The 26,331-nt window shown below is 43.5% G+C and overlaps 2 protein-coding genes across 2 annotated transcripts in view; both read left to right on the top strand.

Annotated features, from left to right (window-relative positions):
- Nucleotides 1–1,006: 1,006 nt before the first annotated feature.
- Nucleotides 1,007–9,044, top strand: FN3K (fructosamine 3 kinase). The gene is made up of 6 exons (XM_033076938.1): nucleotides 1,007–1,258; nucleotides 2,263–2,414; nucleotides 3,662–3,753; nucleotides 4,522–4,604; nucleotides 6,127–6,249; nucleotides 7,028–9,044. The coding sequence occupies exons 1-6, from the start codon at nucleotides 1,118–1,120 to the stop codon at nucleotides 7,364–7,366; spliced, it is 930 nt and encodes a 309-aa protein (XP_032932829.1). The 5' UTR covers nucleotides 1,007–1,117; the 3' UTR covers nucleotides 7,367–9,044.
- Nucleotides 9,045–10,038: 994 nt separating this feature from the next.
- The window catches only part of TBCD (tubulin folding cofactor D), a 114,506-nt gene continuing 98,213 nt past the window's right edge, over nucleotides 10,039–26,331 (top strand). Inside the window, exons 1-7 of the mRNA XM_033076432.2 lie at nucleotides 10,039–10,281; nucleotides 12,987–13,037; nucleotides 13,228–13,325; nucleotides 13,993–14,094; nucleotides 15,051–15,197; nucleotides 16,031–16,086; nucleotides 19,884–20,016. Of these exons, the coding sequence (XP_032932323.1) occupies nucleotides 10,104–10,281; nucleotides 12,987–13,037; nucleotides 13,228–13,325; nucleotides 13,993–14,094; nucleotides 15,051–15,197; nucleotides 16,031–16,086; nucleotides 19,884–20,016 (765 nt within the window). The 5' untranslated portion in view covers nucleotides 10,039–10,103. The remainder of the gene's footprint in view (nucleotides 10,282–12,986; nucleotides 13,038–13,227; nucleotides 13,326–13,992; nucleotides 14,095–15,050; nucleotides 15,198–16,030; nucleotides 16,087–19,883; nucleotides 20,017–26,331) is intronic.

The following is a 26,331-nucleotide window of genomic DNA, read 5'->3' as shown; positions in this document are numbered from 1 at the left end:
CCGCTCCTCCACCGGGAACAGCCCCCGTAACACCGGGAGCAATCCCCCAGCGCTGCCGGAGCTCTTCCCTCACACCGGCACGATTCCCCAACAGTGCCGGAGCTGTTCCCTCACACCAAGAGCAATCCCCAGCACTGCCGGAGCTGTTCCCTCACACCGGGAGCAGCTCCCCAGCACTGCCGGAGCTGTTCCCTCACACCGGGATCAGCCCCCCAGCACTGCCGGAGCTGTTCCCTCACACCGGGAGCAATCCCCCAGCACTGCCGGAGCTGTTCCCTCACACCGGGACGATTCCCCAGCAGTGCCGGAGCTGTTCCCTCACACCGGGAGCAATCCCCCAGCACTGCCGGAGCTGTTCCCTCACGCCGGGAGCAATCCCCCAGCACTGCCGGAGCTGTTCCCTCACACCGGGAGCAATCCCCCAGCACTGCCGGAGCTGTTCCCTCACACCGGGACCCGGGGGTGCCGCTCACCCTCGCCGTGCCCGCAGGTCCCATCCCGCCGCCCGGCCGGGATCTCCCCCATCCCCACGGCCCTGTCCCGCCCCGCAGGAATTTCCGCAGGGAATCGTGGGCTCCAGCCGGGCTCCTCGCCTGGCTCATCCTCCTCCCCGCACCCCGCCCGGCCGCTTATCGGATTTAATCGCATCTTTCTGGGCTGCAGATTTGGATTTTACACCAAATGCCCCCTATACAGAGCCTGTGGCCATTCCTGGGGCTGCCTTCAGCTTCCCTCTAGTGGATTGGCCTGAAACCACCCTTCCGCAGGCGATCCCGGAGCTTCAGAGCGGCTCCAAACTACAAATACCAGCAGCTCCAGCACCGCTGAGAGGCCCCAGGACCCACCTCTCCTAGAATTAATCTCTCCAGTTTATTCTGGCAAATATTTCTAAATAATTTTATTTTTCATGTATAGCTATAAAAGCCCACGGCAAGCACAGCATTTTGAAACATTCTTTGTGGCTGATCTATTTTTCAACTGTTTTATTTATTTATTTCTGTGGTGGGTGGCCCTTCCTACCTCATCGCAGAGTGACAGTGGCAGAAGGACCCAGACCTTTAATCCTGTTTCGCAGCAGGTTTAGCAGAGGAGCGGCTGCAGCAGCCTGGAAATAACCATGGAGAAGATCCTGAAGGCAGAGCTGAACACCAACGTTCTGAAGGCACTGGGGAGCTCTGGGGGAGGATGCATCAGCCAAGGCCAAACGTATGAGACAGACAGAGGACGGGTATTTGTGAAAATCAACCACAAACCTCAGGTCAATGCCAGCAGATCTTATGATTGCATAGAGATAGCTTTTTATTTTAAAAGCAGTTGCTTGTTAATAATACATAATTATTGCAGTTCTCAGTATTCTTTTTAAAGCTGTGTCTATTTTATATCCAGAATTAATGTAGCAGGTTTGATCAGTGTGAAATGCAGTATAATGCAATGTGATAACCCTCAACAGCAGGAATGAGCTGTAATTCCTGTAAAAAGGAGGCCAAGCACAAAGCTGTTATTGTGGTACTTGGAGTTTGGAAAAGCCCAGAGCTGACTTTGCATTCACTGCATTCCTTTTCATGTTCCAGTTGGGAGGATCGATAATGGGAGGGCACAAACAGGGGCCAGTGCTAAAACTCACGTATTGTGTTTAAAGCTACAGACGTTTCAAACATCGCTGTTGCTTTCTGCATTTCTAAAAGTAAAACTCTTGCAACTTCTCAAGCCAAACTTTTGCCTTTTCTATTACTAAATGAATACGCAATTGAGTTTGTTTTTTTTTATTGAGCTTTTTCTAACACCACAGTGCACCAGAAATCTGTTTTATCAATATCAAACCCATCCTAAACTGCCATGAAGAACAGCACCTTTGCTTCAAAAATGCAGAGCACATGCTGAATAATTGTGCTGTCGTCTCCATCCAGTGGCCTGTGGGGAAAGAAGAACCAGTTTAAGGGCTCAATGTTACCTCATTTAGCAGTGGCCACATTACACTCAGAGGTGCTGTTGCATCCAGATAGTTTGGTGTCTTCATAAGCAGTTGGAAATCAGGGTGAAATGTGACATATCCTACAACCCTGGAATGAATTTAGGAAAAAAAAAGAAGTTAGGGTTAAGTTAGGGTTAAGGCCCTTAAGTCTTCCTATGTGGACTGAAGCCTTGCTGCAGCTCTCTCCTTTTATCAAGATTCTCTTGCCACTTTGTAAAAGTTTGTTTTTTCCAAAGTACTTACTGTGGACATCCATAGTTTAGCCCAAGGATATTCTTATTCCTTGACAGGCTAGAAAAATGTTTGAAGGGGAAATGGCAAGTTTGGAAGCAATTCAGAAAACCAATATTGTGAGAGTGCCTCAGCCCATCAAAGTGATTGACCTGCCTGGAGGAGGAGCCATGTTTGCCATGGAGTACCTAAAGATGAAGCATCTCAACAAGTATGTTCATGTATCTCTTTTTACTATGTTTTGGGGCTCATTTTTTATAGTGTCTTACAGTCCGCCAGGAAACTTCATGAGCAGAGTTGCTTTATTCTCTCAAAGACAGAGCTTCTCTCTGTTGAGATCTGTGTTTCTCCGTGTACATATTAAAAAAAAAAAGTATATATGTATGTATATATGTGTGTACACACTCCTTGTCCATATTTTGCTTTTCCTGCACTAGAAGTGGCTGTCATTACTCATTTGTGTGCTGCTCCATGTGTGCTGGGATGCTGCTGCACTGAATGTAATCACAGCTGAGTTTGGCTTCTCAGTCTCTCACGAGATTTTGCATTGGAGTTTCTTTTCCCAGCCCAACAGGTTTCTTTAACCTTGCAGGCTGCTTAGGTCTTTGAAACCTCTGCTTCTCTAAGTAGAATCTTCCAGTATGATTTAAACCATGATTAAGATGACATGAATTTGCATTTCATCTGTCATCCAACTAGAACATGGAATTCAGGAGTCATGTGTTGCTGAAAACAGATTTTCAGGAGCCCTGCTGTGTTCCAGGTCTCCATATGGGAACAGTGCCATGCCTATGGCTCTTCTGGCAGCTGCTTGTGCGATCCATCTATTTTATTTGGGACAATAATGGCAATCCCACAGCCTCCACAGTTCATTCTGATCCACTCCACTGTTCCTAGAAAGGATTTTCCAATGTCTAACCTTAGTCCTTCTGGCTACAATTTTAAATCCATCATTTCCCCCCATGCTGGGCATGGAGAAAAAAATAGTTTTCATCCTTGAAACTACTGTTAAGATACCTGTGGAATATTTAACTGATTTTTAGTTGTTATCTTCAGTATTAGGCAGCCTCGATTCGATCCCTGCCTATGGCTTCTTTTCAGACTTACCCTTTCAAGTGCTGTGTAGCTGATTTGGAAGGGTAAAGCCCAACAGGAGATACTGTGTTCTGTTCTCTGCTGATAGTGGGGCTGCTAAGGAGGAGCACATGATCGTCCTGCCCTTTCTGCTCCTGTTTACACCGCCTGGTGTTCTCTTTACCTTTCTTGCAAGAGCATTTAGAGTGTTTGCTGTATTATCTGTGTCTTCAGAGCTGTTAGCAAGTCATTTGCTCCCTGTTAGGCGCTTGTGAAATTCATTAAGGTTCTATGTTTACCAAAAATAGCCTTGGTCATATTTAATTGAGGGTTTTTTCAGTGTTCATTTGTGTCAGTTTTATTTTGGTTTATTTGATCCCACAGATATTCTTCAAAGCTGGGAGAGCAGATAGCAGAGCTTCATCTTTATAACCAGAAGCTTGGAGAGAAGCTGAGGACTGAGGGAAGCACAATTGGTAAAGCGTTGATGGATTTGGACTCTTCTTCAGTGTCAGTGAAACCTTTCAGGCTCATGCACTCTCACTCTCTTAAAATGTTCTTGAGCTTAGAGAAATCCCACTTTTTGCTTGCTGTTGGTTTAGATAATTAACTGATTACAGAATATTGTTCCTTAGTAAATCCTAATTAAGTTCCCCTTTAAAGATGTTGGCGATGATATTTTTGAAGTCAAATAGATAGCAAAATATTAAAAAACTTTTGCTCCTCAAAGTGAATGAAAGCATACATGAAAAGAAAAATCACCTATATAAAGAATTTTTTTTTTAGTTGTTACTATTAAAACCTGAAGTCTCAGTCTGTATCTGTATTGTTCCTGTGACTTCAGAGGTGGGCTGGGTCTGACTCTTAGTAGTGGACAAATTATAATTATATATTTTTGAGTGAAGGCCAAATTATTGGCGGGTCCCAATAATCTATGAATCAAAGCACATTTAATGGCAACATGTCCAAGTGCCAGAACAGCAGGCTGTGACTGTATTTGGGCTCCTTTCCTCAATGCCCAATTCCTTCATCCAAAGCAAACTCCCTGACAGTGATTGACTCTGCCTCCATTTCCATTCAGCACCTTCAAGTCCAAAAGATTTCTTTCCAGCTTTAGAAAGGATTGTGACCATGAAATAAGTGTATCTTATTGCTTAAAGTTATTTTTTCTGCCTTAAGTTCTGTGTTTGCAAACTTTACCATGTAAAGATCTCAAATCCCCTAATATTTATTTTGCTCTGTAGGAAAAGGAGCCGGTCGCTCCGAGGCCCAGTTTGTGGATAAGTTTGGATTCCACACAGCCACTTGCTGTGGTTATATCCCACAGGTATGGTCTGTTCACAGCTGTGAAAGCCAACAGGCACTGGTAGAGGTCTGTAAACTCCTCATACCTGAGCTTGCTCCATTTGTCTGCAGCTTTCTGACCACAGAAAGCTTTCCCTGTTCCATCCCTGTTGCCTTGTACGGTGCATGTGGCCAGCAGGCACGGTGGTTTGAGTGAGAATTTGGAATGATGTGGTGGTTCTTTAGCTTGGTGACACTTTAAAATATCAGTGTTCCTTCACATACCATGTCTTGGTTTTATTAACCCTTACTATATGGATTTCTCCACTGCTTTTGGAGAGCCTCACTATGTAATGTCTCATAAGACATTGGAAAGGGCTCTTGGAGATAATTCCACCATTTTCTGCCTCTGCACGTGTCAGAATTTCATACTACAACTTAACTGAGTGAGCCTCCAGTATCTCAAACTCTTTGCTAAGTACAACTTTTTACCAAATTAGAAACGTGTCACCCAGTAAAAATGAATGAATACTTCTGCATTTCCAGAAAGTTTTGAAACATGACATTGAGCAACTGAAATGATTTAGCCAGAAACTCTCCCTCTAAAATACATTAAAAAAATTAGAATGAATGAAAATAGCCAGAACCTCAACTTATATTAAAGAGAGCCCCACCAAAGTGTGGTGGAGAGCAGCACTCCCAAAGCAAAACTTGTGATGTTGCTGTGCACTGGTTACACTGTCCAGGCCATTGTGTCAGCACTTGTCCTAGTTTGGGGGACAGGTGTCTGCTAAGACAGGCAGGAGCCTTTCTTTGAAGTGGAGAATGTAAACCCCCTCCCTCCAAATTATTAGAATTTTGAAATCAAGGGGCTCTCAGGCAAAGATATGGGAATTAGGAATAACAGTTCTTTACTAGGGAAATTAAAATAGAAATACAGTACTACAAAGAAACAAACACCAAACCCTGACACAGTCAGAGTACAACCTGACACCCGTCAGGCAGGGTGTTGGCAGCAGTCCCATTCCATGGTGGCTGCATCCTCCTGCAGTGACAGATGTGGCTCAGTTGAAGCAGTGCTCCTGAGCAAGGTGCAGTTTCCCTGAAGGTCCAGTGATGATGTGGAGAAGTCTGGTTTTCCTCTGGAGTCCAGTGAGAAAAGGGCTCCCTTAGTGTCCCAAAATCTCAGTTTTTATCTTGGTAGGAAAGGCTTGGCTTTTCCCCTGGTTGAAGCATCTCCCAATGGGATGCAGTAATTTTATCAGTCCCACAGTGGGACTCAATGGCCATTAGCAGAAGATAACTCCCTAGAGGAAGGATGGGTTGTGAAAAGATAAAGAACAATGCCCTGCCTGGTTTCAATGGATGGCCCATTAGCAGAATATCTCCCGTGGAGATAAGGATCACTGCCCCCACCCTCAACAGATGGTGGTAGAAGATACCTTTTATCACACTCTGTATTGTAACCCAAGACAGCACTGAATGTTTTAACTGGATCTCTGCTATTAACACTGAGTGCACATATTTAAAAATTGTGTATGACAAACCTCTGCTGTATTTTGCAGGTGAATGAGTGGCAGAATGACTGGCCATCCTTCTTTATCCGTCACCGGCTCCAGGCTCAGCTGGATTTGATTGAAAAAGATTATGGAGACAGAGAAGCCAGAGAACTCTGGTCACAGCTAAAAGTATGTTTTAAATCTGTTTTCTAGAATTTCAGGAAATGTATATCAGTGGATTGTAAATGTGTTTTGTAAGGAATTTACCCAGCTTGGAATGAAGAGCAGGGTCTGCATGAGCTTCACAGTGAGTCCAGCAACACTGACAGCTGAAGAGAATTCCTGTTACTTTTTATAGATAGTGGAAAAAAACCTTTGTAATTTAGCATTAGCATTTATTTCTGATAATATAGCTAATAATAATAATAATAAGGTAAATCCTTAGAGCTTGGTGTTATGAAGTGGATGAAATTCTGCTGCTTGGACAGATTTGTATTTTACCTGACCCAGGCTTACAGCTGAGGCTGGTTCAGGCCATGCTCCATGCAGCACTCAGGGAACACCAAGGATGTGTTCCTCTCTTCTGTTCATTGCTCCAGATGTTTACTGCAGTCCTTTTTGCCGTTGAATTTTTTTAGTTTAAATGAAATTATTTTTTATTTCTCATGACAGCAAAAGTATCCATGAGTATCCAAGAATATCAAGAGTATCCACATCTGGAAACAATACATCAGTACCAGTTGTTGATTCACTAGATTGTAAATTAAGTGCTTTGCTAAACTCTGTTAAGAACAATCCAGAACATTTATCACTGTTCTTGTTGCCATCAATGTCCAAAGCGCTCCATGAAGGCTGAACACAGGCAACATTTGGCCAGCTCAGGCTCTAACATGTTACAGTGCTTTATTTTATTTAATATTCTCTTCAAAACTCTTTAATTGTTGCATGTCTGTTTATACTTTTTCAGCCAAAGATTCCTGAAATGTTCTGTGATGTAGAAATTGTTCCTGCTCTCCTGCACGGGGACCTGTGGGCAGGGAATGTGGCTGAGGACGACTCTGGGCCGATTATATTTGACCCTGCCTCCTTCTATGGCCATTCAGAATTTGAACTGGCCATTGCTGGAATGTTTGGGGGGTTCAGCAGCTCTTTCTTCTCTGCCTATCACAGTAAAATACCCAAAGCTCCAGGATTTGAGAAACGAAACAAGTTGTATCAGCTCTTTAATTACATAAACCACTGGAACCATTTTGGGACAGGGTACAGGGGCTCTACTCTAAACATGATGAGGAAACTTCTGAAGTAACCAGGTACATTTGAGAAATTGTGACACAGTCCCATAGGAATGAGCAGCCCCTGCTCACCCCTAGTACCACGAAGTTGTAACTGATGGTAAAACACCTGATACGGAGAAGGCTTAGTGCACTTTTGAGTCTCACTAACTAAGAGCAATTACTAAGAGTAATCTTTAACTTGGGCACTAGTTTCCTCCCCTGATTCCCACAGATTCCTCCCCTGCTGAAGGAAAGGGCTGCACTGTTTGTGAAGGCTCCACTGGCTTGGAAGGCAGCCTGGCAGTCATCCTGCCCTTGCTCTCTCACCTCATAGCTGCTGTGCTCCCACAGTTGTTCCACAGAAGTGCATTCCCAGTCCTGCTGCTGCTCCATCAGCAGTTTGTCATGGAGAGCTGCAGCTGTGGGACAGTGCTGCTGGAAGTAATAGCAAATTCTGGTTTAGTTTTCTGTCTGTTCCCAACCCTTTCCCCATGAATATTTCCATGGTCTTCTGTTTCCCTTCCCTTTCCTTTTGCGTGTCAAATGTCATAATCCTAAATTTCAGTCAGATTCTGTGAATCTGAAAACATTATTTTTTTAATTTAATCAGCAGACAAGGCCCTTTGGCTGCATTTGACAAATAGATGTAATTAATAATAATTCTAATATTTATTTTAATTTAATATAATTTACTCACATTAGTTTTTCTCTTGCTATAAGAAATGAAATTCCAGTGGTATTTTCTGGAATGATGTCTAGTTCCTTGGTAATTAACTGTACAGTCAGAAGGGTTACCACTCAAAGTTGATAATAGCATTTCATCATTTTAGTGTGGTATTTCAGTGTGTTGTACTACAATAGTAACATATATAAATAACTTTGTAAAAAGACAGCAAATGTGGGAGGGAGGCTCTGTGGTTGGGTGAGAAGAAGCACCTCTGGCTGCTGGGTTGGTTGGAGCTTGATGTATTTTCAATTTTAAGAAATGAGTGCAGTGGGCAAAGCTGGTCTGTTGTGCCACCAATGGGTTATGGAAGGAACAGTGTCAAATCTGATGGATTTGTAAAGAGTTTTATTGTTCCTTACTGCTTTATTTTTACAGAAAACACGGGCAGGGGGAATTTGAGGAGAAAAGTGTTCAGCAAAGGTACTGGTGTACAATCTGAGCTAGTGTACATTAGTGACTCTGAGGGGTTTTAATGGAAGAAAGTGGCAAAGGAGAGTAAAAGTAAGTGCAGTCCCACAACTATTAATTAGAAAATTTGGGTAAGAATGACCTGAGTATTCAGGTTCAGATGGTTGGCATGACTAATACTAAAATATTATATTCAAAATTGCTCAAATATGTTTAGACTTTTCTTAACTTTAAATGGTTGTGCTATAAAGATTTAATAAAGTTTAAAATTTGATGTTGCAATTGGTTTAAAACAATGCACTTTACTGTCCGTAAATATGATACAAATAGTGAAAAATTTTTATTTCCTTTGATTCAGGGGAATCTGTCATGGTTGGTTATAAAACTTAACAGAACTAAAATAGTGGAAAAGTGGAACAGTAGAGATAGAACACAGCTGGCATTGTAGCTGATGGCTGGAAGATCTAGGTCTGAGGAAAGAGTGAAGTGCAGTGGTGTTCATGGATGTGAACAAACTGACTGTATCATTGTGAACTCACACTTCTCCAATAAAACACTTGCCTTGCAGAAACCCAGCACTCCGTGTATATGTGTTTTGTGACTGTGGTTTGATTGAGTGAATTTGAGCCTGAAGATAAAATATTTGAGTGTGGATGGAGCTGTTGGATACCAGGAAAGAGCAACTACCTGTTCTGACATCCTGGCTGGGCTGTAGTCCTCCTTGAATTTCCTGTATAATCAGTGGAGCTGTAGTTGGAGCTTTCAGGGTTTCAATATTGTTTCCAGTATTGATGAGGTTTAGATAATGAGTTGTGATATTAACCATGTAATGCAGTGTTTTGGTGTGGGCTGGGTGAGGAAGGGAGCTCATGGATATCAGCATCATCCAGCTGACTCCCACAGACCTTGTGCCACCGACATTGTCCCCATCCTTGTCCTTTTCCATGTGCCCAGGTCCCCTTCCCTGTTCCCTTCAGTGGGGGTCTCTGTCTCCATCCTCACTCACTGCTTGGGTGCCCGTGCCTGTGTCCCCATCCTTGTCACATCCCCAGGACACACCATAGTTGCGTGTCCCCAGCGGGGATGTCCCCATCCCCGGTGGGTGTCCCCGGCGTGGATGTCCCCATCCCCCGTGGATGTCCCTGTCCCTGCTGAGTGTCCCCATCCCCAGTAGGTGTTTCTGTCTCCGCTGGGTGTCCCCAGGCTGGATGTCCCTGTCCCCCGTGTGTCCCCAGGGCGTGTCCGCCGCTCAGCTCCCGCCACCCGCGGAGGGGCGGGGCCGGCGCTCGGCGGTGCCGCTGCCTTTTGTCCCTGCTGGCGGTCCGTAGCAGGGCGGGAGCGGCGGCGCGGGGCGGGCCCGGGGCGGCACCGGGCGCTTGGCGCGGGTGGTCGCTGCTCCCGGGTAGTGCCTTGTCCCGGGTGGTCCCGGGTGGTCGCAGCGCGCCGGGCCGGAGCGGTGAGCGCGGCGGCTGCGGGAGCCCCGCGGTGCGGCCGGCGGCAGGGGCCGGTAGGGCCGGGCGGGGCCGCGGGAGGGGCCGCGGGAGGGGCGCGGTGGCCGCATGGCGGGGCCGGGCGGTGTGAGGGGCGGCGGAGCTGAGGCTGCTTCTGTCACTGGCAGCGCCGGGCCCGCCGCGATGGACGGAGCGGGCCGGGAGCCGGAGGAGGGCGAGGAGCGGGAGCCGGGAGCCATCAGCGACAGGAACATCCTGGACAGCTTCAGCGAGAGCCGGGAGGTCGCGGAGCTCATCGGGAACCTGAGGGGAGTGTTCGGGGAGCTGGTGACGAGGGAAATGGCCGTGGAACGGTTCATAGGTAAGCACGGCAGCCAAAGGGAGTGGTCCTACTATGCTTGATATAAACATTTTATTGTGTATTATTCATTTTACTATTGCTGATTACCAAAAAGGGACCAAACCGCTAATTTTTGGGTCAGTGATAATCTGGAACTTTATAAACAGGTAATTCAGGCTTGCTTTTTTGCTCATGTTGTTTTCCGTATAGGTATTTATTTATTACCTGGTATTTAACTGCTGTAAATGAAAACGTAGGTCTTAGTTTCTAAAAATCCGAATTATGACTCATCTTGGGCCTCCAGTTTCCTATTCAAATTCAGGCCTTAACTTAGTTAAAACTTTGTATATCTGTCAAATAAAGCAACTTTTTAACCTAATCACTCATTGAAACACACTCATTTTGTGGTCCAAAGTGTCCATTCCCTATTTTTACCTTTTCTTTTCACGTGAAATGTGAAGAGTGGCTGAATCCATACAGATCATGTATATTTTTCCAAGTGGAGGTAACTTGGTTTGACTTTTGTTCACCTAAGGGAAGCTGTCCTGGCCCTGGGCCACAGCTGAACCTGGGAGGGCCATGGTGAGGTGCATGCAGCAGTGTCCTGGGTGACCAGCCTGTTTCAAGGCACATCTGTGTGTTGGCTCAATATTGTGATGGGTGATTTGCAAAAGTTCATCCAGTGCTTCATGTATTTGCAAACTGAATTTAGCAGACTGGCATTTTGCGAGTGTTCTTGGAATTGCAAAAACTCACAGTCAGAATATTGACTCAGCAGCTTTGGTTTTGTCAACAAGAAATGAGGTGGGCAAACCATCAAGCAGAACCCCCCAGATTTGGAGATCTGACCCTGCAGAGGTTTCTCTGTAGCATTATTGTGGTTGACTGAGCTGACTGTTCCATCTGAGTGATGGACATGTAACTGCTCAGACAGAAACCCCAGGAGCTCACACTGGTGAGGTTCAGCATCACAGAGGAAATGTCAGATTTCAGTGGGACAGGAAAAACCATTGCTGGAAAAATCATGTTGGTGTGTCCCTCTGTCTGTCACATCATGTGGAGTGTTTCTGTGCATTTTAATTGTATTTATGAGCTTTTTGCCTGTGTGTTGTTGCCCAGTAAACACAGGCTCCATGTACTCAAAAAAGATACTGTGTATGTGGTTCAGTATTGGGTTATAATATTTAGTGTACTCAGGTGTCATTGATCCTTCTTGGACAAAGTGTCCCAAATCTGCCAAGAGGCTCAATGTGTGGATTAGAGCACTGAAACTTAGGGAATACCTTTTATCTGGGAACACAGAACACAGTAATCACTTGTTCCAGAGGATTTTAATGAAAGTTTCCAAAGTTCAGAAAAACTCATGATGCTCATTTTTTGATGAACCATTAGAAACAGAAGTTTGGGAAACAGTTTAATCTGCAACTGCAATTTTGTAGGAAATATAGGAAGATCTTTTTTGAAATCATAGCTTTAGAGGATCTGGTTTAGGTTCATTCTCTTCAGCTTTTATCTTTGGGGTTTTTTTTATCTTTGCCACACCGTGACCTGGGGAAAAAAATTGTTCTTCAGTTCCTCTTCTTTGGAAAGCTTTGGTGCTGGAATTTGTGTTTGCTGGTTGTGCTGTTTGTATGCAGCTTAAGGCATCATTAATTCAGGTGGGAAGTCAGTGATGATTAGGAGCTCAAGTTTCCCTCTTGATGGCATTCTGGTATCCCAGTGGAATTGCACAAGGACACTGTTGGATGGTCTGGTGTCTGAAGTGGTTGTGCAGTGTCATCCACTGGTCAACTGCAGCACTGTTGGCTTTGAGTCATGTGTTAAATTTAAGTGTTCATGTGTCAAGCAGAAAAAAAGGACAGAGAGTTAAGTTGTTTGTGGGAGAAACAAATACAGAAAAGGGAAGGTTAAGGAGGTTTTAGTTTTCTAATTCAAAAGCTATTTTTTGACCAAATAGCTACAATAAACCAGGCAATCTCCAGTGCCATACTGGATCACTTAATGATCCTGGGAATCCAACTTTCATTTTTGTGGCTGCTTTTTGTTGATTCTGGGTTTAAATTGAAAAGCTTTTGTGTCTGAAAGCTCTGGCAAGTTACTCTTATTATTTTTTCAATATTCAATTTCAATTTGTCCCTTCTTGAGTCAGTATCCAAAAGGAAGAGACTGTGTTATTGACAGCAAAATAGAGTAAGGGATCTGGATGGTTTTGAGGAGCACAGTGATAAGAGCTGCAGTTTGTGTTTGTTGAGGTTAAAATCTGTTAAAGATTCTTTGTTCTTTGCTGAATAATTCCCTGTATTCTGTTTCAAAATAAGAAACTAGCTCTGAGGATTGTGAGGAGCACCCTCATTGCAAAGTGTTATTGTGGGAGGTTTGTCCAAGGAAATTGGAGAGGCTCCTGGGAGTGGGCTGATGGTTCAGTGTAGGTAAATGAGTGCAGTGTGAGGGGGATAGACTGTGCTTGTACTGTTACTTGGAATTACAGACTGCTCTGGGTTGGAAGGGAGCTTAAAGATCATCTCATTCCACCCTTCCTGCCATGAGCACAGACACCAGGTTGCTCCAGGCTCCATTCTGTGGTTTTTCTAATCTTCTGACCTCTCTTACAGGTGGTGGCAGCTCAGGGATGCAGGAATCTTAAGCTAAAACTGTTCAGAAACAGTGGGTATTCTCACAGTTAAGGCTCTTTGAGTAGTTTATTACAGATATCTTCTCATTTTCAGGTATAATGGACAAGTATCAGGAGCAGCCTCACCTTTTGGATCGCCACTTAGGTAGGAATGTCATCCTTAAATGATTTTTGTGTCTATACTTAAAAATCTGTTACTCTGGGCTTGCATTACAAGATTGCTGTGGCTGATAGTACTTCCATTATATTATTGCTGTCTCACTCTGTTCTGTCAGAAGTACAAGGAACTCTGTGAACTGCTTGTAGTCTCACTGGTTTTCCTCTCCTTTCACTAGAGGGGATGATGAATTCCTTGTTGGAGATAGTACGGGACAGTGGATCTCCTCCCCCACTAGTTCACCTGGCTTTTAAATTTCTCTACATCATTACAAAGGTAAAAAAATCCTAAATTCAATGTACTTTAACTGAAGTTTGCAAGTTACAAATATTTTCTTCATTATTTTCAAAAAAATTAAAGTAATTGTCTAATGTGATTAAATATTTTACAGTGTATTGTGAAAGATTAGTTCTCTTGTTTCCCATTTTCATGATAGCTGATGTTATGGAATGATCCACATTAGTGAAAAATCTAGGTCTGAATGCAAAAGAATTGCAGACATGGAGATACTGAGTGATAAAACATGAGTGATAATGTTGAAAAGTGAAGTGTGATGAACAATTAGATGAATGTGGAATTTACATTTGAGCACAAGGAAATATTTTTGGGCTGTAAGGGCTGATCCCTGGAGTAGGTGGCTCAAAGAGGTGGTGGGGTCTCCATCCCTGGGATACTGGGCACCCTGCTGGGGTGACCCTGCTTTACCAGGAGGGTTGGACTAGACAGTCTCCAGATGTCCCTTGTTTTAAAGTCAATTATCATTTCATGAGTTCTTAATAACTTTGTAAAAACACCAATATCAGAAGGTATTTCAGACTTTGCATGCTTACTCTCCTTATGACATGAGGATCCTAGTAAGGAAATTCCTCCAAGGGTCTTTCCTTTCCCCTCAGTGTGTGCTGGTGTTGGTTGGGGGACTGAATTCTGAAACTTTCTGCTTTAGGTGAGAGGGTACAAACGTTTCCTGCCACTGTTCCCTCATGAAGTCCGGGACCTGCAGCCTGTTCTGGATATGCTTGCAAAGCAGAACCCAAGAGACCCTGAGGTGAGGACTTGCTGTATTTTTTGTTTAACTTTTATGTTTCCAGTAGAAAAAACTGAAGGAAAAAATTTGGGAAAAAGTATATAAAGCAGTGACAGACCCTGTCTGGTGTTAACACCTGAATTTGGTGTGAAAGCCATCATCTTGTCACAGGAGAAATGCCCTCCCCAAGGAGGGGTCTTGCTTTTCTTTCATGGCATTTGTTCCAGGGATTTAGAAGTAGTGGCAGCAGAGGTGCAAGTAGAACCTTTAACCACTTATGTAAGGAACAAACTGATTGTAACAAGAGTAAGGGCAGTGAAAGCATTGAACCTCTAAAAAGATTAACTGAATAATCATCCAGTCTGACTCCAGGGTACTGTAGTTTATATTCTTGTATTTTTAAATGAGGAAAAAGAAGAACTCCAGACAACCGCTTAAGATTGATGAATTTTAAAATAGATCATTATTAAAAGTAAAGAAAATAATGGATTCGAAGACAATAATTGTATTGCTGCTCTAAAGCTTTTTTAAAAATAAAGTGTCAATTCTGACACTTGGCTGCTGTAGGTGTACAGCTTTAAAGCTTGAAAAGCTTCCTTTCTTCTGAAGTTGTTTCAGTACATCCATGAAAGCAATAGATATGAAATTAAGGAGAAAAACATACTTATATTTGCTATATTTGTGAGTGGAGGCACAGATAGGAAAAAACAGGAAAATGGGAAGGTGCAGTTTTCCTTTGGGAAGGAAACAAGGATGTTTAGATTTCTAACTGGGGGGGAGGATCCATTAATTTTGTTACAGTTTTGCTGTTTGGGATCACTTGTTCTGTGTCCTCTGGAGTTTCAGGGCACTCCCCTTGGGATTTTTCTCTTGCTCATCTTTGAAAGTTCCTTGGAGCCAGGGAGTTGTCTGTGCTCTCTGTACTTCATGTTGCAGAAAATGAGGTAAAACCCTTCTGTTGTACCATTCCTTTCCAGACTTGGGAAACTCGCTACATGCTGCTGTTGTGGCTGTCCATGATCTGCCTGATTCCTTTTGACCTGGCCCGTTTTGATGGGAACCTGGTTTCCCTGGAGGGGCAGGCTCGGCAGCCAACCATGGATCGCATCCTGGAAATGGCAAAGGTGAGGAGAACACATCCTGTCGTGCTTTCACACCTGGGGTCTTTGGCTCAGTCATTCAGTATGGGATAAATATCAACATATTCTCTACATTCCTCAATTATATTCTTTTCTGCATATTATTTCAGCCCATATTTTTGTGTCTAATCTGTAAGGAGATTTTTCTTACCTCTGGATCTTCAGTCTGTTGTTTGCCGCTTTAGAGTCAGGTGAGACTGGAACTTGTTTCCCCTGATGCAATGAATTTTATCTGAGGTGAACCCCTGCCTTTGAATATAATGGAGGCTTTCAACGCTTGAAAGTGCCAGAGAGCTTCTAAAAGCCAAATCTGAGGATTTCTAGAGGAAATCAGGGTTTGATCAGAGTGAGCAACTTTGGAAACTGTGACTATGTGAAGATTTTTAAACAAAGACATCAAGTTCCAGTGGGTGTCAGCCAGGTGGCTGACTTGTCACGCCTGTGAGATAAAAATAAACCACTCCCCTTCCCCACAGGTACCCCAACAGCTCAGGATTTTGATACTTGCAGCACTGAGGAACTTACTGCTTGTAGGCCAGTGTGTCTGAGTTAAAACTTCAGCAAATAAACCTTCAGTAATAAACCTGCTTTGAAAGGCACACAAAGGGACAATGCCTCAGATACAGTTTGTTAAATGGGAAAATGAACTTTGTACTGACTTTAAGCTCACTTTGTAATCACAGTAATTGCATGTGTCTAATCATCATAATATTTATCATGTAAGTATTCAGTAGTGTATTATGGACAGAGTTGTTGCACATTTGGTTTTCTATGTCCATGTATGAGTTCTTTTACAGTCAGTTTTCTTTTCCCTTTAGTGTTACCTGGTTGTCAGTGACAAGGCTCGGGATGCAGCTGCTGTGCTGGTGTCCAAGTAAGTCTCTTCTGTGCATCTTGGCAGAAAGGCTCCCATTCCTGCTGCTGTTTCTTAATCTGACAGTATTGGGAGGGCTGGAAGTTGCCAGCTGTCTGTGGGTATTGCTGTTGCTTGGATTGGATGCAGTGTTTGTTGGGAATACTGCTCCCTCTGCACATGAAAAAATACAAAGACCAGAAACAGAGATAGAGCACACATGTCTCTTGTTTCAGTATCTATTCCAGTCCACATTCCCGGATATTCTAGTGGACAACGCCTGTAGTCAGCTCAGGTTGTGACTGATTTGGGTTTTTTCCCTTCCTTTTTAAAGCAGTAAAAGCCCCGGCTCTGCACTGCAGCTTGTGCTCAGCAGGGGGCGCTGCCCGCGCAGCTTTGGCGCTGTCAATGGCGGGGCAGCAGGGACAGAGGGACAAGGGGGTGGGGACAGAGGGACAAGAGGGTGGGGACAGAGGGACAAGAGGGTGGGGACAGAGGGACATGGGGATGGGGACAGAGGGACACAGGGATAGGGACAGAGAAACAAGGGGCCATGGGGACAAGGGACCATGGGGACAGAGGGACATAGGGATGGGGACAGAGGAACAAGGGGACATGGGGACAGAGGGACACAGGGACAGGGGGACACGGGGATGGGGACAGAGGGATGCAGGGATGGGGACTCAGGGACACAGGGACAAGGGGGTGGGGACAGAGGGACATGGGGATGGGGACAGTGGCACACAGGGATGAGGGGACACTGGGACGTGGGGACAGGGACAAGGGGATGTGGGGACAGAGGGACATGGGTATGAGGACAGAAGGACAAGGGGATGGGGCGGACGTGGGAATGAGGGGACACATGGGAACATGGGGATAATGGGATACAGAGATGAGGGGACACAGGGACATTGGGAGATGAGGGCAGTCAGTGGGTGTGGGAGAATCACGGCCATAACACCTGCACTCATGTTCTCTGGGTTAAGATCACTAAGTTTTTGGGAGTAATCAAAATAGTTGTTAAAAACAACATTTAGTAGAGCAGACCTTGTCTTGTCTTTTTAGGAGGTAACCGTCTGTGTACTTACTTTAAGTTTATTCTGAGCTTCAGTCACAGGACTCAAGGCTTTAGAAGTTTATATTTAGTGAGTATAATGCTACAGATCTGAATCTAATGGCAAATCAAACACTTTTTTGGTTTAGAATGTACAATGTCATGCAGAAAATTCATGAAGGGCTTGAGACCAGACTCAGTTCTCTGGTGACTCATCCTGTGCTTTTCTGGTTTATTTTGAAATATATCAGAGTAAAACTCAAGAGACTGCATGAATTGCTTGTGCAGTCTTGAAAAAGTCTTGCCTGTTACATACTTATTTTGACAAGGTTTGTCTCCATATCCTTCCCTGTGAGGGTGGGGAGGCCCTGGCACAGGGTTCCCAGAGAAGCTGTGGCTGCTCCATCCCTGGAAGTGTTCAAAGATGGGGCTTGGAGCACCCTGGGATAGTGGAAGGTGTCCCTGCCCATGGTGAGGGTTGGAACTGGATGGGCTTTAAGGTCCTTTTCAACTCAAACCATTCTATGATTGTATAATTCTGTGATCCTAATTAGTTTTTGTAGTAATTTTGGAATCAATAATTAGAAATTGCTGTTTATATATTTGTATGGGTAATCTGCTTTGTCACAGGTTGACAGACCCAGAGGATTTGAGATGACAGTGTGACACAGTGAATTATTCTTGAGCATTTATATAGGCTTTCTTCACTTCCTAAAATCCCAGAAAGTACCTAAATTAACCAAGAGTAGTAGATTCTTGAAAGCATACCCAGTATTTGGAAGCATTGTCAAGTAAGGATCACAGTAGTTTTAGAAGATTCTTTCATCACTTTATGCTTAATTGAATTTGCACTTCAGTTGTAGTCCAGAGCGTCTGTAAAACTAAATTCTGAGTGGGAGCTACATACAGCAGCGTTATTGATTGCAGCTTGGTGTTCAGCAGAGCTTTGTGCTCATGCAGTGCTCAGCCCTTGGTTTCAGGGATTTCACCAGTGCCCTGCACCCTCACACTGGGTGCTATGCAGGCACCTTGTTAGTTGTCTTCACCTCTGTCTATTGGTTGAATTAATTTTAATTAGGAGTGTATGTTCAGAACAAATAAGGTGATAGAATACATTAAACTGATGCTAGTACCACATGTGCAGTCATGGTGCTGTATAGTGGACTTACAATTGATTTTTTATTGTGAAAACACCATTTCCAAAGCAACCTGGTGGTTAAAACCCTTCACCAGAAATTAGAAGGCTGACTCTAAGGCCTTTCTCTGTTCTCACATCCCCAAAGCCAGTTCTGAGTATAATCAGTCTGACATGAGGGCTCTGTGCCCTCTCCTTGGAGCTGGGGTGGGCAGGAGCACAACAGACCAGGGACAGATGGACAGAGAAGATACAGGAGTCTGACTGTAGCACACTCTGGGAAAGTCCCTGGAGGAAGAGAAAGTCTGGGCCCTGGTTTGTGTTCCAAGGAGTTTGAGTTTCCAGTGAAGTTTAGAAACATCAGGATTCAAGACCTCCTGTTTTCCAAAGTGAGCTGCTTCTCACAAGGCAAAGAGCTGGAGTCTATTCATGAATTATCCCTTCTGCCTGCTCACTGAGTGGTTGCAGCAGGAGGAGATGAGGCTGATCCTTATCCTGCTCTTAGTCTGGAGGTTAGGACACTCCTTTGGGAAAGAGGGATTTAAAATCCTTGGGGCTGAGGAAGGGTCTGGGAACCAGCTCAGCCACTTCACAGGTCACTTCCCTCACGTGTGCCCTTGGGCCAAAGGTGGCTTCATCCTTCAATTCCAAATAACCCTCCTGCAGTCACCCCAAGTCCTCATTGTTCTGCTGCTGAGCACCACAGCAGTCCCAGCCAGTCCATCCCATCAGCTCACTGTTGAGGTGTTCTCAGTATTTAACATGTTTAATGCCCCCATCAGTCAGCTCTTGGTGCTGTTCCCCTGTTACCTGCAGGTGTAGGAAGGATCCAGGTCCTGGCTCTGGGGCACATCCTCTTTGAATTCCATGAGTTATGCTGGGTGGGCTTCCCCATGAACCTTGCTTCCACTGGGTGAGTTGAGGACAAGTGTAGTCTGTATCCCTGCTAGAACAGGACCTGGTTTGTAGGTGCCAGAACACTGAGGTGATGCCCTGACTGCAGCAGGGCAGGGCTGAGAGTAGGTTTACTGTAGTTTAGCCATGATAAACCTCTTTTCCCTTTTCTAAGCCAGATAAAAACATAACTCTTGGTCCATCTACTGTGTTAAATAACAGGTGCTTGACCTTTTCAGGTATCTGAAACCCCAAATGTAGCTCTGCTGGTTGCTTGTTCTGGGCCTGACTGCTGACAGTGCAAAAGGGACCCAGTGCTGATTTCCACTGATTTTCAGATTTGCAAAATGACTGTTTTTGGTGAGAGAGGTGAAGAATCCTCCTATTTGTTTCAACTTTTCACTAATTCTTATAGTTTTCTGATTTCTTAAAAGCTCTGGAAATTTTGCTGCTTTACAATTAAGATAAGAAATTTCTAGAACCCAAGGTTTTAGCTGGGTTTGAAGTGAAAGCTACACATGAGTTTGAAATTCCAGATCAGAGCCTTGCTCAGAAGCAGCTGGGCTAAAACATAGGATGGTTTGGAGTGTTCTCACCCTGTGTGATTTGGGGAAACACACTTTGAAGAATTGTTTCCAGGAACTACAACCAGTTTGGATAGGAGGAAAAATCTTTTTTCGCTGGGTGTCATAAAGTCAATGGCTGCAATGTTGGTTTTTTTTTTTTCTGTGACAGGTTTATTGTTCGCCCTGATGTCAGACAAAGCAGGATGGCAGATTTCCTGGACTGGGTGCTCTCCATGCTATCCAAATCCTCCTCCCAGACCATGGAGGGCACTGTCATCGTGAATGGCATGCTCCAGGCCCTGGTAAATACTGGTTTTCCCTTCAAAGATAGACAGTTGGGTTTATGGCCATCCAATACTGCTGCAGGAGGCCTTTGATAGCAAATGCACAGAGGAGTTCCTGGCAATGAAAAAAGGAGAATTTCTTCCACAGCAGTTTAGACAATATAACTTCCCATGTGTGTTTATTTTCTTTTTTTGTTGTCCCCAAATTAAGATGAAGTTACCAATACAGATACTCATCAATAACTGTCAAAGTAGCAGTAATTTCAGTAGGTTGGAGTTTATTTGCTAATCTGAGTGATTTTTTTGTTTAATGCCCTTTCCTTGTGAATTGATAATGGTGTGTGACTTGAAAGAGCTGAATTCTTAGCTTGTGTTTTAAAATGAACATATTGTGCATGGGAAAAAATCTGCAGTACCTGAACTGCTGTTCCAGGGCAGTGCTCCTCTTGCACATCCTAAGAAGGGCTATTTATAAAAGCTTTGTTGTAGTTTTACACCCTGAAAAGTGCTGGGCTGTGTTTTGAAATCCTGGGGTAACACTTCTGGTGTCTGTGCCAGTTTTGATGTCCGAATGTATTTGGGCAGAATGGAGGTGTGTGTGGGTGGAGGAGTTGTTCCTTCTTGGTTTGGTTGTTAACCAAGGCAGTGCAGGTGAAGACAGATCATGAGCCCTTGTGCAGTCTTTGCAGTTGCACAGGTTTGAGGATTTGCTGGTGTTTGTACAAGTTTTGATAATTTGCATGAATTTGCTACTCTTTTTCAGCAGTAACTAAAAGGACTTGTGTGCAGTGTAGTACTAAACATCAAAGGAAAGGTCTGGAGCAAGTGTGTGGGGTGTGGGGTTTTTTTTGGTTGTTTCTTTTTCCTCTTGAGCTCTTCCAAATCAGAAGGGAGCAGAAATGATCTATATTTAGAATAACTGAGGACCTGCTACTTAAGCAGGAGGAAGCGTTATTTGTGTGCATTGCAGCGTTTCAAAAGACAGAATGATGTTTCATCATTTTATTGTCAGATCTGGAAAGGGAGACTGCCTGTTTGCCATTCCCGGGGCATGATGAGACCTGCAGGATGTATAATGCATTAGTGTTTTGTCATAATTCCTTTGAGTTTGGCTTTGGCTCCATCCACCTGTTCATTAGTGCGCACTAAGCGAAACAGGTGAATACTCAACAAGTAGAATCGAAACCAGAATGTGATACAATAGAGCTGGGAGCAGAGCCTGCTGCTTTGCTTTTCTGTGATTGTTTTTTTCCTCTCCAAGCTCATAACTCCTGTTCCAGTTGATAGATATGAGCAGATTTGTATGATTTTCTTGCATTTAGTCTGCAATTTCTCCTTTCAGTCACTACAATGAATTGTATCTTTAGGGAGTAAAGGTTTTCAGAATGGTGTGTGTGTGTTTGTAGGTGCTTAAGGGAAACAGGAAATATTTATTTCAAGAGTTAAATTTTATAAATATTACATTTATATATAATTATGTATATTCTTAATATTTTAATATTAAGAATTTTTTCTCACTTGTAGCAACACTGTTGTCAAAAATATCAACTGAAAATAAGTGTTCAAAATAAGTAAATGGTTCTCATTAACCTGCAATATTCTAACTTTATGTGGTATATAATATATTCTATTTAACCTGTAAATAAATACAGTATATTTTAACATAGCAAATGTTATAAATGTGTAAAGCAGAGCACATTCTCATGAGAGGCAACTATAAGTTGTGGCAACAATCTTCAGAATTCTTTACCCTTGGATTCCTCCAGCACTTTGTGACTTTTAAGTCAAACTACAGCTGCTTGGCCATCTCTCTGAACAAGCAGGAATAAAAAAAAAAAACACTTTTCAGTTTCTGGTCAGTACAGCAAAGTGGACTTTGGGATTGTGACAGCTTTTGGGCCCACCAGAGTGGGGATAAAATCTCTCCACATGGGAGCAGAGGGGGGCTGCCCTGAGCAGGGGGGTTTTTGGTTGGATGAGGATTTTTACTGCATTTACTGAGCAGCTCCGAGCGAGGCTGGCACGGAAAAATTGCTCAGAAAAGACACGAAACTGCTGCATTTCAATGAAGTGAAACTGCAAGTCAGGGACGCAGTGAGTAGTTGGCCGTGGCTGCACTTTGATCTGCCTCTTCGTGGCCGTGAGCCTGGTGATCAGGTGTGTGCTGCTGTTTCATCTCGCTCAGCGTTCTGTGCAGAACGAGTCCGGCCGTTCCGCGGCTCCTGTCGGAACACGCACCCGGCCTTGCATATTGTAATTGCACCGGGGCCTTTGGCTCTCTGCTCCCTTCCACCTGTCCTCTGGAACTCTCCATTTCCCAATGGGGGGCACCAGCAGGCACCTCTGCTGACATTATTTCAAATTCAGTGTTTCAAGCTGCCCTCCTTTGTTGAAACCTGTGTTGCGCTATGGCATTTAATTCTCTTTTGTACTCCTGTTCTTTGGCATTTGAGGGATTGAAGATGTTGGATTATTAAGAAATTGCCACCTTTTTGTAACATTTGTTTACTTGAAGGAAACTTCTAGCCTGTTTCAAGAATCTGCATTTTAAATTCTCTTGGTCTGGAGGTTTGCTTTTAAACCTGCCATTATATCAAACAGCTTTTTAGTTATCGCTGCAGGGCGCAGCACTCCCAGTTCTTGCGTGACAGAGATGTCATCACGTTGAGGTAGCCTTGGGCATTGAAACTTATTAAACCTTATTTGTTTTATAAGTGATTCAGTATACAAGTGTGAGTAATAATTAAAAAAAATAAAACGCCCTACACAGTGATCTGATGAAACTCGAGAGTCTTAAGAACGAGGCATTTCCCTGAGCTGTCTCTAATGCAAAGGTTATTTAGCAATAGCTACATGCTTATGTAAATTTGGCTCCAGGGAAGAAAGAACTCTCTAACTCCATTCTTTCAGACCCAGAGGCACAAAAATAGAGTATTTCCAAATAGAATGTTTCCCAAGTCTCTGTATTTTTTGCATTCTCAAAGAATTGGCTATATTAGGATTGTCTATTGGCATTATCTTTTTTAAAAAATGGGTTGTTACTTAGTGGTTTGGTGATAAAGATGTAGAAAAAGCAGTGCTGGTGAAAGGTACAAACGTTCTTATGTCTGTAGGTACCAAGGGCACTGACTCCTTTCTCCTCATGCCATTTCTCTCCTGACTGTCACATAGTATTTGTTCTAATCTGGCCTTGTCTGGTACTGCTGGGTTTTTCTCTTCTCACCACAAGTTTTGTGGTTCATTCAAGCTTCAGAAGTTCTGTTGTCGTAAAGCTGCTTCTTTTTCTTATTAGAACACAGCACTATCTCAAGCTGCTATTTTTTTTTTCCTTCTGAGTATATAAAATCTGTGGGTTTTATTAATCTCAGGATGGAAAGGAGACACTCTGTCAGCTCTCCATGTGTTTGTCTAAACATTTCAGATGTTCAGCTGATAAATAACTGGGATCACATGAAAGCTGCCATCCCTGTGTTGGTGTCTGTCAGTGTTGGTGTCATGTTGATGCTCAACACCCAAACACGTGCAGCCCACAGCAGGAATGCTGCTTGTGTGGAGGCACAGTGAGAACAAGGCCTTTAACTAACCCATTTTACCATCAGCTGCACACAGAATGCATTAAATATTCCCTCCTTCCAAGTGTGCTTCAGTTCTGCCAGCGTGCTCTCCCTGCCTGCAGCTGCCCAGGAGGCAGGGATGGCTGCTGGCATTCCCGGCTGTTGTGTGGCTACCAGGGGGTGCTCCAGAGCAGTGCAAGGCATCATTTCCTGCTCTTCCCAGCGACTGGAATTATCCTCCCAGCCCTCCTCTTGGTTACAACCAGAGGCTAGAGCCAGACTTGTGTCTCCTGCTCAGCAGGAAGATCCACTCGCTCCCCACCAGCCAGGCCACCCCTCGTGGTGATTTGTGTAGCTTGGGGAACAAGTCCTGGAGATGATCCCGACTGATGGATCTGCTGCAGGTCGGGCCCAAAGTGGGTTATGCAGACAATTGGCAGGTGTGGTGCCTCTGCTGGGATTATTAAGAAACTGGGCTTTGTTTGCCTTGCCCTGTGCTGTTTCTAAAGCAGAACCAGACTTGACAGTCGTCATTGCTTGCACACCACTGATTTTCTCTAATTTGTAGGTGGCTTAATTATTTATATGAGAAGGAGTCACATAGTTTTGAACAGTTCAGCAGGTTGGGTGGGTTGGTGTGTGCTCTGTGTCCTCGTTAGTGAGGAGCCCGTGGCGTAACTGTGCCGGGATGCTCCGCCAGGCAGGCTCCTGCTGCTCAGCACTGCTCACACCAAAATGCTGTGCAGGTGGCAAACCAAGCCTATTAATTGCTTTGTTTGTATCAGATTTTTGGAAATGGTGAGCCTTGGATATTTTTCTTCCTTCAAGGCAGGAAGTTTAAGCTGGGTACTGTAATGCTGATTTGCCCTTTTTGCTGCCTTTTTTTTTTTTCCTCTCATGATTTTCATTTGTACATCACAAACATTTCTTTATTAATATGACCCCTGTAAGCTCCAGGTTTACAGTATTTTTCTGAAGGAGTAACTTTGCTGTGCATGCCTGACTGTTTGTAGCATGTGCTGGAAAAAAATATTTTTTCTGCTTTCCCAAAAGCCAGCATTGGTTAAAATGCTCCTTTGTTTCATTTTGGAAAAATATATCTCACAAAACTCAAAAACTTGGGAAAATATAACTCTGAAACTCGAAAGTTTTGGAGATTTGGACTTGGGGATGTTTTTACATGCTTTGACTCATAAATAAATAACAAACACATCTTGTCTTCTCTACGTTCACAAAAAACGCCACACACTGGATTTCCTGCTGTGTTAAGTATCTGAAGAGTAGTTCTCCACCACTATTTACTTCTGTACAATTTATGTTTAAAACAGCTGTTAAATGTCTCTGACACAGAGAAATACCCAATATATCACTTGTAGAAACACCAGGAACCTGCTCCAGGGTTGTATCTGACCCCCAGTGCACCTCAATGGGTGCAGAAGAATCTTCTTCCCTTCCAGACTTTTGACATTTTCAGCTCATTGGGTAACATATTTTATTGATTGAAAGCCATGTAAATACTACTGACCTTTCAAAAAAGTTTAGTTATTAATTCAAATTAAGAATTATTTATTAATTAACTATGGTGTCATTTGGGCAAATTTTCACTTCACCTAAAAACTCACATCAATAAAATAAAATCCCTTAATGCACACCTCAGTTGCTGTTGCCACAATGATTTTATTACAAAATGTGTTTTATAAATCCCCAGTAGGAGTAGATGTTCTGTGTTGAAAATAGTTTGTTATTTATTTGCTTTTTATAGTTTTGGTTTTTAGCCCAAAGCAGTTCTTTTCTTTAAACTATTTAAATAGTTTGTTTTTTAGTAAAACTGCTGTAGGGAGACAATGTGTGCTTCACTTTTTTATTCAGAAAATAATAGAAATGGTTATGAAATGGAATCTGCCATGGTTGCTGTTCTAAACTGCTTCATAGGTGTGTGAGGAAAAGCATTAAAAAATACTGTGCAATATTTGAATTTTTCTCATTTCCTGCTTGTGTGTTGGTTGATTCCTTCCCATATCTCTCTCAGTTCCAGTTCCTTCCAGTTGTGTTGTTCTGAGGAGTCAGGACTTAATTCAGACTTGGACTCAAGGGTGTGAAAACATGTGGAGAACCTTGAAAAAGGTGCCAGAATGTAAGAACTGCAGACAGAATGGGTTGGTGTTTTGAGGGTTCTGCTCCAGCTCCCCAGCAGTGTGCTCAGAGCACACATCCAAAGGTGTTTGTCCAGGAGCATTCCCAAGGATCTGTTAAAAAGCTGCTTCTCCACATTATCACTGCTTGAGGAATCACACTGTGCCTTGTTTGAATATGCCTGAATATAATAATAATAATAATTGGGAGACATCCTGTGTGTGCCTTTAAAACAGTGTTTGCTGTTAAGTTAGGCAGAAAGGAGAACTGTGGGGATGCAGGGAGGAACTGTGAGGATGCAGGGAAGGAACTGTGGGGATGCAGGGAAGGAATTTTGAGGATGCAGAGGAGGAACTGTGGGGATGCAGGGATACTGCTGTGTCTCAGCATCCACAGCAAAGTATGTGGAGAAACCAGTGATGAGGTTTTAAAGCAGAATACAGGAACAAAGTGATGAAATCAGTTTCTGGGTGTATCAACAAAGATGGTAGATTTGTACCAAAGATTTGCAGGTCCTCTGACTTTTTTTTTTTTTTAATTTTTAGTACAAGCAGAGTTTTGTTGTATGTCAGTGAGAAATTTTTGTGTAAGCACTGACTTCATATATTGCTAAAAGCTGTGCCAATTTATACATTTAAAGTGATAT

The sequence above is a fragment of the Catharus ustulatus genome, chromosome 20 (genome assembly GCF_009819885.2).
Source record: "Catharus ustulatus isolate bCatUst1 chromosome 20, bCatUst1.pri.v2, whole genome shotgun sequence".
NCBI classification, from domain to species: domain Eukaryota; kingdom Metazoa; phylum Chordata; class Aves; order Passeriformes; family Turdidae; genus Catharus; species Catharus ustulatus.
This window is presented reverse-complemented; position numbering and strand designations above follow the sequence as displayed.